Genomic DNA, 12,450 nt, shown 5'->3' on the forward strand with positions numbered 1-12,450 from the left:
TGGGAAGATGAATGATTCGTGCCCTCCTATCAACATGATGAAGAAGGTATCAGGATTCATCAGACCACGCAATGCTCTGCCAGTGCACCAATGTCCAGTGCTGATGGTCATGTCCCTATTTCAGTCATAGTTGCCGGTCATCGACTGTGGAGGCCAATCGTTGGAGTGTTCGGTGCCTTGTAAGTTCAGACACACATGTACTCTGCACAGCATTAAAATATGATGTTAGTTCTACCGTAGTTTGCCGCCTGTCCTGTTTCACAGGCTGCCTGGCCTACATCATCCGACATCTGTAATGAGGTATGGCAATCCAACTCCACCTGTGGACCTTTATTTCGCCACATGTTGAAGACACTCACCACAGCATTCCTCGAACATCCGACAAGCCATGCAGTTTCAGAAATGCTCGTGCCGAGCCTTCAAGCCATCACAATCAGCTCTCGGTCAAACTTAAATAGATTGTGCTCTTTCGCCATTCTACACATGCTCACTAATACTACATGCAACATGTGTGTGTCTGCCTGTCAGTCATTTGTCATCAGGTGATGCTGCTATCGTCTGGATGGGTTCATATCGATAGTAGGTCACTGTCTGACGTTTGCCTGCTTTATTTATTCATTGATAGTCCTCAGTGCCGTCTTACTGCATTGTTATACTGGCTGAAAAATGGGGGATTGACTACTGTAAATGATGTAGCTGACAGTTGCACAGTTGTGTTTCACAGTTCTTTACTCCCACTGTTCACAACCTCAAATATTACACAATTGTATGGCCAATGCACTATTAGTAAATCTTGATAAGCCTCATTAATAGGTTGCAGGCAAACTGCTACAGTAGTTTGCTGTTGAACATCATGAGCAGTAAAAACCTAACCACACAGTTCACAGTTCTTGCAGACTAATTAACTAGGAATAGCCAAAATAAATTAGGAAATTAATTACATGCACAAAACTAAACACAGAACTGGGCCTGGTGCTATATTCCTTATGACTGAGGGCCAACCTTTCTCTTTTATGAAAATTCAAATTATACTCACATTAATGGTAATTAGGCAGAAATGAAAATAAAATGAATTTAAGGAGCCAGATGGCAAAACAAGAGAGGACGCAGTGAGATCCCAGCTTGCTTCGTCGCATTACCCCTCATTGGATTGACCAGTTAGATATTGCAAATAGCTAACTGGGCTTGTCAGTGACCACAAGTGAGCCCAGAAAGTGGGTTTAACATTCTACACACAAAAGAATATTACATAAGAAATCTCCGTATCAAAAATCACAGTTCATGTGTATTTCAAATTCCCACTTACATGAACTGGCCATATGAAATTCCCCATACAAAATATTTACATATAGTGTATTGTAGAATGGCACAAAATATAATTATATTTTTAATAAAAATAGGCATCTTCATCATAAGTGATGTCCTTTTTCGATAAATAAAGATTACATTTTAAGATACCTGTCACTTTATACAAGTCCTGTCATGCTTCAGAGAATAAAACGATTATGGGTTGCAGAAAGTTAAATTACACTGGACCTTGTAGTTCATTTTCAGATAGAAAATATCACTTTTTCAATGATTAATATTTTGCACAAGCACTTTCACTATTTTAATGAGCTTTAACATGTTTTCTCACCAAGTCGTCCACACCTTCAACAGGTCCAAGTGACAGCTAGTAAGGAAATGCACTGCTATCAGTTCCCTTGGAGGTGGTTCTCCTCTGCCACAGTACATGAAAAAAAAAAAAAATCAGACAAAATACCCTACTTTAATACACTCACTTTTACTTCTAAGTATAAGGAAAACAATGTTTCACACTAATGGCAAATAATACTCATTACTGCATAAATAAATACATTACAGTTCTCATAACATCACAATAATTAGAACTAAAATTGACTATAGTATGAAAAGTGGGAACTAGTAAAATTTAAAACCAAGTGCACATTACCCTACAAAACATTACTCTAGGTTATTGTTGTCTCAAACTGTTAAAATTGAAAGATTTGGTTTCTTTTCTATTTGCAAAATCACTAAAATTCCAAGCCCTGGTTTGAAATTCGCACCATTTATGGACTCATATCAACTTAATGTCCAAAATATGTACATTACTTCTTCAGAGAATGGTCACCATCATATAACTTAATTACTACTCAAATCGAAATTAAGGGGATGGAAGTTGTACCAAATCATTGCCCTGCTTCTCCACTCAACTTTGAGTGCTACTGTTGTTCAACCAGAAAATTAAATCCTCACAAAATGTTACCAAATAGTTGACTTGTCAGAATATTCACATCACTCTAGCACCAAAGTTATCTCTTAATCAGAAAAAATTACTTTTCTTCATTCCACTATTTCCACTTTTAAGTTCATAATTCCTCAGAACACAAATAGAAGTCTTCAGATAACCTATAGATCCGCTAATGCAGCATTATATGACTTGTACTCACTAAAATTTCGCTCTTTCTGTTAAGCTCTCATTCCCAGCTGCAGTGTCATGAATTGCACAATATACACAGTACTGAATGTTGCCTAGTTCAAAAATAGATCATCAATATAGTTACACCACACTTGTTTGTATACAGTTATCTTTTTCATTATTCAATCATGTCTATCAGTTCCATTATTTTACCTTCATTTCTTGCCTCTTTAGCTAGTGGAGTACGTTCTCAAAAAAATATCCCTGTGGTAGATTCTAGCCTGAAGGGTGATGTAGATACAAATCTTGCTTATTCTTTTCACACACATTACTCCAGGCGACTATGTTCAAAGCTTTATTTCCTTAATGTTAGAAGAGCCTGTACCATGGCACACTTAGTTATCTCCATACGCTGATTCCACTGAACACAAACACTTCTATTATACCAAGTAATATTATCCTACTATCAAATTCCAGTCTCCCATTAAAATCAAATTTTCTTCTCCCATACCTATCCGAATAATTTCTTTTATCTCATATATTTCTTCAGTCTTATCTTCATCCACGGAGCTAGTTGGCATATGAACATGGACTACCGTGATGGTTATGGGCTCAGTGTCAATCATGGCTATGATAATGCATTCACTGTGCTGTTTGTAGTAGCTTACCTCATTCTTATTTTCTTATTCATTATTATCTGTAACACTATATTCACCTGATCAGAAATCCTATTCCTCCTGCCCCCTAAGTTAATTAATTCTCACTATATCTGACTTCAACCTATCCACTTGGCTTTTTAAATTTCCTAATCTATGTACGTGATTAAGGGGTCTAACATTCCATGCTCTGATCCATAGAACACCAGTTTTGTTTCTCCTGATGATATCATCCTGAGTAGTCCCAACCTGGAGATATGAGTGGGAAACTATTTTACCGCCAGAATGTGTTACCCAAGAGGATGCCGTCATCATCGTTTAACAATACATTAGGGCTGCACACCCTTGTGAAACCTCCCTGTGGGTTCGGGGGTAAGAATGGGCCCGCGGTATTCCTGCCTGTCGTGAGAGGTGACTAAAAGGAGTCTCAAATGTTTCGGCCTATATGTGATGGTCCCCTAAGGGGTTTGACCACTACATTTCAAAATTTTCTGTTAGTGCGCACCATCTGGGGAAGGACACCTTACATGATGCATTATATATCCATCTTGCCCTAAGATCTGGCCCATTCATTATTGTCAGGGGCATCAGGACTCCCGGCAAAGGCCATCCTGCCAGGTGGTCTTTGCTGTGGCTGCATGGGGCCCGTGGGGAGAGCCCATGGTCAGAGTGGGTGGCATCAGGGAGGATGACCCGCAATGAAGCGTGTTACATCGTCTCTCGCTGGTGGGCCTCCACCAGCAGTCTCTAAGCAATCGAGGTCTGACCTCAACAGCAAGAAATACCATCCAAGATCATTTCCCTCCCTTGGCCACTCCATGGGAGGAACGTATGGCTAAAGAAGGCAGTAGAGATTATTCACCCCGGTACCTCGTCTGTACGTGAGTTGATGGTGAATCATTTATATCGACTAAACCTCAGTTTTTTGTGGAGCATATAGAGGACAAGTTCGGGGAGGTGGAGAGCTTGTTCAAAATGCGCTCTGGTTCAGTTCTCATCAAAACAGCATCCTCTGCCCAGTCACGGAGGTTGCTCGCTTGTGACAAGTTGGGGGATGTTTCAGTTAGCATCACGCCCCACAAGAGTCTGAACATGGTCCAGGGTATTATCTTCCACAGGGATCTTCTTCTGCAGTCTGACGATGAACTACGCACCAACCTAGAATGACGAGGTGTTCACTTCATCCGGCGCGTCCATCGGGGTCTGAGGGATAATCAGGTAGCCACCGGTGCTTTCATTTTGGCCTTCGAGGGTGATGTCTTACCCGAAAACGTGAAGGTGATGGTTTACCGCTGTGATTTAAAGCCATATATCCCTCCTCTGATGCGGTGTTTTAAATGCTGGAAGTTTGGGCATATGTCATCCCGATGTACTTCCAGCATCACGTGTCGAGATTGTGGATGTCCTTCCCATCCCAATACTCCATGTGCCCAGCTTCCCATCTGTGTCAACTGCAGAGAAAACTATTCCCCTGCTCGCCGGACTGTAGGATATTCCAGAAAGAACGGCAGATAATGGAATATAAGACCCTGGACCGCCTGACCTACACTGAGGCTAAGCGGAAATATGAGAGGCTACATCCAGTGCCAATGACATCAACATATGCCGCTGCTGCAACAACGGTTCTATCATCTCCCGTGTCATCACGTGCGGTTGGCTCTATGATCTGTCAAATTCCACCTGCCCCCTTGATTGTGGGGGGCACTTCACTCCCTGTTGCTCCTCCTCCATCTATTTCAGGAGCAACACCCCCCACAACCATCAGGGACATCAGTTCCCACTTCCCAGCCTAAGAAGCATAAGGCTTCTTCGGCTCCTTTCACCAGGAAGGGGTCCCTTGGGGACCTCCCTCCACAAGTTCCGACTAGCGGCAAAGCGGACACCCGCAAGTGGCTGAAACAATCACTGGTCGCTGGTCGTAGGGCCTCACGGTCGTCGTCTGTCCCTGAGACTGACCCAGTGAGGCCCTCCCAGCCTGAACCACCAAAGGCCCAACGCAAGAAGCAGAAGAAGAAAAAAGTTCCCAAGAATCTGGACATTGTGGTGGCACCCGTCTCACCACTTCCTACCAGCTCAGCGTCTGAGGATGAGGTCGAGATTCTGGCGTCTGCTGAAGACCTGGATCTCGCTGGACCCTCGGACGCAATGGATGTCGCTCGTGCGGGTACTGAACTGGCAGCAAGTGACCCAGTGGCATAATCTGCCTCCCCAATCCCTTCACGTTTTTCTCAGCCACGGACAATGTCATCCTCCAGTGGAACTGCGGTGGTTTCTTCCATCATCTTGCTGCATTGCTCTTCAAGAAACTTGGTTTCCAGCAATGCGAACCCCCGCCCTCCGTGGCTATCGGGGTTATTGTAAGAACCGGGCAGCTTATGAAAGGGTGTCTGGTGGCGTCTGCATATATGTCCTTCACTCTCTTCACAGTGAGTCTGTCCCTCTACAAACATCTTTAGAGGCTGTTGCTGTTCGGGTGTGGATGCCACGGGCTGTGACTGTCTGCAGTCTCTCTCTTCCACCAGATGGTGATGTCCCGCAGCATATCCTGGCTGCGTTGATAGCCCAATTGCCGCCACCTTTCCTGTTACTGGGCGACTTCAACACCCATAACCCTCTGTGGGGTGGGTCAGTGGCAACAGGTCGAGGCGCCACTGTTGAGAATGTATTGGCACAGCTCAACCTCTCTCTTTCAAATGATGGTGCCTTCACACATTTCAGTGTGGCGCATGGCACGTACTCTGCCATTGACCTTTCGATCTGCAGCCGTAGCCTCTTACCGTCTGTCCAATGGAGTGTGCATGGCGCTCTTGCAGATGGGCTATAAATAAGGCTGACTGGGACTTGTTCTCCTCCATTGCTGCTATTGAGCCTCTTTCTAATGAAGCCATTGATGCGGTGGTTCACTCGGTCACCACAAGCATCGTTACTGCCGCAGAATCTGCCGTTCCCCGTTCTTCTGGGTCCCCTTGGCGGAGGACTGTGCCTTTAGTGGTTGCCTGCGATTGCCGAGGCGATTAAAGATCGCAGGCAGGCGCTCCAGCGTCACAAGCGGCATCCATCTTTAGAAAACCTTGTCGCCTTTAAATGGCTCCGTGCGCGGGCCCTCCGCATCATTCGCCAACACAAGCAGGAGTGCTGGGAACGGTATGTCTTCACCATTGGCCTCCATGTCTCTCCTTCGCAGGTCTGGGCCAGGATTAGACGCCTCTACGGCTATTGGACCCCTGTCAGCATCCCTGCGCTGTCACTGAATGGGGCAATTTGTACTGACTCCGACATAATTGCCAACCGCTTAGCAGACCGTTTTGCTCTCAGTTCCACTTCTGTGAATTACCCACTGGCCTTCTGCTCCATTAAAGAGCGGTTGGAATGTCGGAGCCTTTCATTTCACACCCACCATCCTGAATCCTACAATGTCCCATTCACTGAGTGGGAATTCCACAGTGCCCTAGCCGCTTGCCCTGATACAGCTCCTGGGCCAGATCGTATCCACTGTCAATTGCTGAAACACCTCTCAGTGGACTGCCAGCAACGCCTCCTCGACCTTTACAACCGTATCTGGGCCGAGGGTGAGTTTCCGTCGCAATGGCGGGAAAGCATTGTTATCCCCGTTTTGAAATCTGGCAAGAACCCATTGGAGGTGGACAGCTACTGCCCCATTAGCCTCACCAACGTTCTTTGCAAGTTGCTCGAACACATGGTGAGCCGGCGGTTGAGTTGGGTACTCGAGTCTCGGGGCCTTCTGGCTCAGTCTCAGAGTGGGCTCCATAAAGGCCGCTCTGCCGCCGACAATCTGGTGAGCCTGGAGTCAGCCATCCGTATGGCCTTTGCCTGCCGTCAGCATCTCGTCGCTGTCTTTTTCGACATGCTGAAGACGTACGATACGACATGGTGCCATCGCATTCTCTCTACGCTTCATGATTAGGGTCTTCGGGGTCCGCTGTCAATTTTCTACAAAATTTTCTGTCGAATCGTACCTTCCACGTGCAAGTCGCGGCCTCCCATAGTTCCTCTTGAGTTCAGGAGAACGGGGTACCACAGGGATCTGTCCTAAATGTCCGCCTGTTTTTAATTGCAATTAACAGGCTTGCTGCGGCAGTGGGAATTTCTGTCTCAGCTTCCTTGTAAGCTGATGACTTCTGCCTCTACTATAGCTCCATTGGCATTGCAGCTGCAGGGCGCTATCCGCAAGGCACAGTCTTGGGCTGTAGCGCATGGCTTCCAGTTTTCAGCTGCCAAGACCTGCGTTATGCATTTCTGCTGGCAATGAACAATTCACCCTGAGCTGCGGCTTTATCTTGCCGGCAACTTCTTGCTGTGGTGGAGACACATCGGTTTTTGGGTGTGGTTTTTGACACCCGGTTGACTTGGCTCCCACATATTTGGCAGCTTAAACAGATGTGTTGGCGGCACCTTCATGCTCTGCGATGCTTGAGCCACTCCAGCTATGGCGCCGACCGATCTATCCTCTTTGGGCTCTACCAGGCATTAATCCAGTCCCGTCTGAATTATGGGAGCCTGGCTTATGGTTCAGCATCCCCTTCTGCGTTGCGGGTGCTGGACCCAATCCTTCACAGCAGGATACGACTTGCCACTGGTGCCTTCCAGACCAGCCCTGTGAACAGCATACCTGTGGAGGCAAGTGTCCCTCCACTGCAGTTTCGGTGCCAACGTTTACTGGCCGCTTATGCTGCACATGTTTGTTGCCTCCCTGGGCATCCTAATTATTGTCTCCTGTTCCCTCAGTCAGTCGTCCATCTCCCAGAATGTCTGCCCTGGTCGGGTTGTACAATCGCGGTCTGCGTCAGAGAGCTTCTCTGGGGGCTTGAGGTTTTCCCTCTTCCACCTCCTTTCCAGGTCCCTCTGCGTATACCCCCGTGGTGTGTGCCCCGCCCTTGCCTTCAGCTCGAATTGGCACTGGGCCCGAAGGACTCAGTCCCTCCATAGGCCTTCCACCGCCGCTTTCTTTCCATCCTTGCCACGTATCAGGGCTCTGGCGTTGTTTACACTGACGGTTCTATGGTTGCTGGTCGTGTCGGTTATGCTCTGACTCTAGGGGACCATTACGAACAATATTCATTGCCGGCTGGATGCAGCGTTTTCACTGCTGAGCTGGTCGCCATCTCTCTTGCCCTAGAGTATATCCGCTCCTGCTCAGGTGAGTCCTTAGTTATCTGTAGTGACTCCCTGAGCAGTTTATGAGCTATCGACCAGTGTTTCCCTTGCTCTCATCTGGTGATGGCTGTCCAGGAGTCCCTCCATACTCTTGCCCGTTGCGGCCGCTCTGTGGTAATTGTGTGGACCCCAGGCCATGTTGGGATACCGGGCAATGAACATGTTGACCGCCTGGCCAAACAGGCCACCAGTAAACCATCTCTGGACGTAGGCCTCCCGGAGACTGATTTGCGAGCGATCTTACGCCACAAAGTTTTTGAACTTTGGGACACTGAATGGCGCAACCTGACCACACCAAACAAACTCCGTCCTATCAAGGAGACGACGGATGTATGGCGATCATCCATGCGAGCCACTCGCAGGGACTCAGTAGTCCTTTGTTGGCTCCGCATTGGCCACACCTGCTTGACAGACAGCCATTTACTGCACCCTGAGGACCCGCCTCTATGTCGCTGCGGGTTGGCTTTGACAGTGGTTCACATTTTGGTGGCCTGTCCCATTTTAACTGTGCTGAGGCAGACGTTTGCGCTGCCTGACGCTCCCTGCCCTTTTAACAGATGACACTGCCATGACAGGCTTAGTTTTGTGTTTTATTCGGGCAGGGGGCTCTTATCACTTAATCTAAGTGTTTGCCTTTTTTGTGTTGAGTTTGGCCTTTGGCCTACAATTTTAGATTGGGTTATATTTTTAGTGTGTTTCTAGGTGGTTGGCTTTTTGTTTTTTGTCTCTATGATTGGCCAACCACTGTCACACTCTGTGTGATTTTAATTCCTTTTGTCTGGTCTCTGTCTAAGTCTTTCTTGTCCTGTTTCGTCTGCCGTCTTTTCCATTGTTCTTTTTTACTCTGTGTGGGTGTTTGAAATTTTGGAAAAACGGGCCAATGACAGTAGCAGTCTGGTCCCTTCAATCCCACAAACCAGCCAACCAACCAACCCTTGTGAAAAATTACAGCTGTTGTTTCCCACTGCTTCCAGCCATTCGCAGTATCAGCACAGCAAGGCCTTTTTGCCTGTGTTACAATGTCAAACCAAACAATGGAAAATCCAAGCTGAAACATAACAATACTATGAAAAGGATAGTTTCGACTTGCCATATAGCAGAGATGACAAGTTGGAGAGATGTACAACAAAAAGATTGTCAGAAAATGATCTTTCAGCCAAAAAGGCCTTTATAAAAGATAGGTGAAAAACACACACACAAAATCAAACTCACACATGCAGTCACAACTCACACACACATGACCACAGTCTCTGGCAGCTGTTGCTAGACTGCCTTGATTTGGAAGGAGCAAGGATCCATAGTGATGGATAAAAATACATAAATAATGTAGAATTACATCAAAACATTCTCAAAATAAACCGAAACACGTGAGAAAAATCACAAAAAGAATGAAATGGATGAAGTAAGGAGGAATACGATGAAATCTGAGGGGATAGGCCGATAGTGAAAGGCAAAAACCAACTGAAATTGGCATGAAGACACAATGGGATCAAAGGAAAAAATAAAATAAAATAATTGTAATGTGGGTTGTAGGTCTGTGGGTGGATAAGTATGAGGAAATGAGATTGCAGATGTGACTGGATTAGATGAGTTCGGGTGGGGAGGGATTGATAGGATGAGATCAAAGTTCATCTGGCACAGGAAAGGTAAGAGAAATAACACGCGAAAATACTCAAGAGTGACGCAGGAAGAGAGATAAATTTGGACGTATGGGATTAATGACATCAGCAGGAGTAATGTGGTACATGAGGTGCCACTCCAACAATCAATGTGGTCTTGTAGCCATCTGTTGTGTGCAGCTGAGATGCTTGGTACAGTGTGGTTCATGCAGTGGAGCATGCAGTTCAGTTTGTAAGGCAGCAAGAGAAACACAGGAAACAAGAGAAAGATGGATGGACACTGAGTATAGTAATGCTTTAGAAAATAGTAACAAAGGAAAACAGCACCGTGTTATGGGATGTAAGAAAAGCTGTCAGGCAAAATCAAACAATCAAAAATCGGCAATGTAGTGTAACAACATTATGAAAAGGATAGTTGATACTCACCATGTAGTGGAGATGCTGAGTTGCAGACAGGCACAACAAAAAGACTGAAGGAAAGTGAGCCTTGCCCCTGCAGTTGCTGAAAAGCCTACTGCCCCTCTTCAGGAACCCCGTGTTTGTCTGGCCTCTCGATAGATACATACCCCTCTATTGTTGTTGTAGCTATGGTACAGCTATCTCTATTCCATGGTTCATGGGGCGGGGGGAGGGGGGGGGGGGGGGAATTATGTAGTACTTATCAGAAAAAGTCAAATAGAGATTAGACTGTTGTTTGTGGAGGTCACAGAAGCACCATCCAAACCGGGTCTAAAAGGAAATTATTAGGAAACGAAGCACATGATACTTCAAAGACGTAGAGATGAACATGACAATTAATTGTCTCTAATAATTGACAAACATAAATTCAAACATATTAAACAGTTCAAATTTCTGGGTAAAGTGTTAGATGAACAAAAGTAGGGACAAGTTGAACTGAAAATGAGACTGCAAAATGCTAACAGGACCCACTAGTCCATAAAAAAAGCTTCTAGTCCATAAAAAAGCTTCTAGGGTCTAAACTACAATAAGGAAAACTAAAATGAAGCCACAGTCATCAGACCAGTTCTACTCTGTGAAGCAAAAATGTGGAGTTTAACAAAAACAAGACAACATCAGTTACAAGTTATTGATGACAAAGTGTATAGGGAAATTTATGGTCCATGCTATGATAATCACAAAGCTGGATGAGTGCACATGACGCAGAAGTCCACATGATATTACAACAAGCAACAATAATTAGCATAATAAATTACAGAAGAATTTAATATGCAGGCTTTCTAGCTAGGAAGAAAGAGAATCAAGTGGTTTCAAGAATATTCAAGAAGTCATTTGGTAAAAGACCAACGAGGAGACCTAAGAATACATGGCTAACTGAAATTAAAACGTTATGCAACAGGGTGGGTGTAAATAATTGGCAATAAATGTGACAAGATAGAAGCATTTAGAGGCAACATGTGAGACCAGCAGGGGATCTCAGAATCCCTTAGAAGCCAAGAAGAAGGGAATGTATAGATACTCTTCATGTAGCTATACATTACCTACAGAAATGCACTTGTGATATATAATTTTCTTTGTTCAACTTGTGCTCAGGCAGACATAATGCTATTACCTTTTTTTTCACTCTAGGTTCTGTGAACAAATAAGGAGTTTGTTAACTTTTTTTATAAACAAATAAGTTGCTTTAATTTGTTTTTTAGTTCTCTAACGTTCTTATGTGCAGTGGTAAGGTTATTCAGACACGTTTCTCTTATGTGTGACATTTAACTTATCTCCACCTTTGGTAGAGTACCTTATATGAATGAGGTTTTTAACCTAAAATGACTCTCAGGTGTAATTAAAGGAATTCTACCATTGGTTATGCTACCAGTTCAGCTAATATCTTCTTCACCTTCCTATTAAGTTTCAGGTTGAGTAATGTGTATCACTGTCTCCCAGTAGCTGCAATTGCTACAAAATGAATGTGAACACCACCCAAATGTAGTGGCGGTTGGGTCAGTTCCTGGTTAAATCACCTCATGGCATAAAAATAACCTAGAAAAGGTCATCGTTAAAAATGTTTAAGATCTCTTGAAAATGTCCTGATGCTTTACTGTTGCACACTTAAAAATTCGCTCTGATTATTTCATCGCTTTTCCAGAGATATCGTTTTTCAACAATGGAAGGAAGCTAGTGACAAGCTGAAACTTCGCTGTGATATGTTAGGCATGAATGAACAGTGTAATTGGTAACACATTACCTGTGAAAACTAGGGATCCATGTTCCAAGTACTGCTGTGACACACACATTCATCTCTGTTCATCATTTTCGCAAACTGAAGCATCAACTTACAGTGAAAATATGCCCAGAAAATTCTCTCTTAAGATTGACTCTCTTGTTACTTGTACTTCATGCGTTTTGGATCATGTTGTCATTTAGCATCTGCATTGAGTTTGCATAACTTTCTGGTGTACAGTTGTTTATAATTATATTTTTCATGCTGTCTAGGAAGTCTGAAGGTGGAGGAATTAGAAGAAGACGAAGATGTGAAAAATAATGTAGAAAGGGGTACAAGTCCTGTGAAGACACCAAAAATTTCCTGTCCACAGCAAGTGTGAGTATTAATGTAAAATCAACGAATGTG

At 44.6% G+C, this 12,450-nt stretch overlaps 1 protein-coding gene across 1 annotated transcript in view; it reads left to right on the forward strand.

The window, feature by feature from the left end:
• The window catches only part of LOC124602586 (ubiquitin carboxyl-terminal hydrolase 34), a 499,996-nt gene that overhangs the window by 52,869 nt on the left and 434,677 nt on the right, over positions 1–12,450 (forward strand). Inside the window, exon 10 of the mRNA XM_047136330.1 lies at positions 12,315–12,420. Within this exon, the coding sequence (XP_046992286.1) occupies positions 12,315–12,420 (106 nt within the window). The remainder of the gene's footprint in view (positions 1–12,314; positions 12,421–12,450) is intronic.

This window comes from Schistocerca americana, chromosome 1, assembly GCF_021461395.2.
Source record: "Schistocerca americana isolate TAMUIC-IGC-003095 chromosome 1, iqSchAmer2.1, whole genome shotgun sequence".
NCBI classification, from domain to species: Eukaryota; Metazoa; Arthropoda; class Insecta; order Orthoptera; family Acrididae; genus Schistocerca; species Schistocerca americana.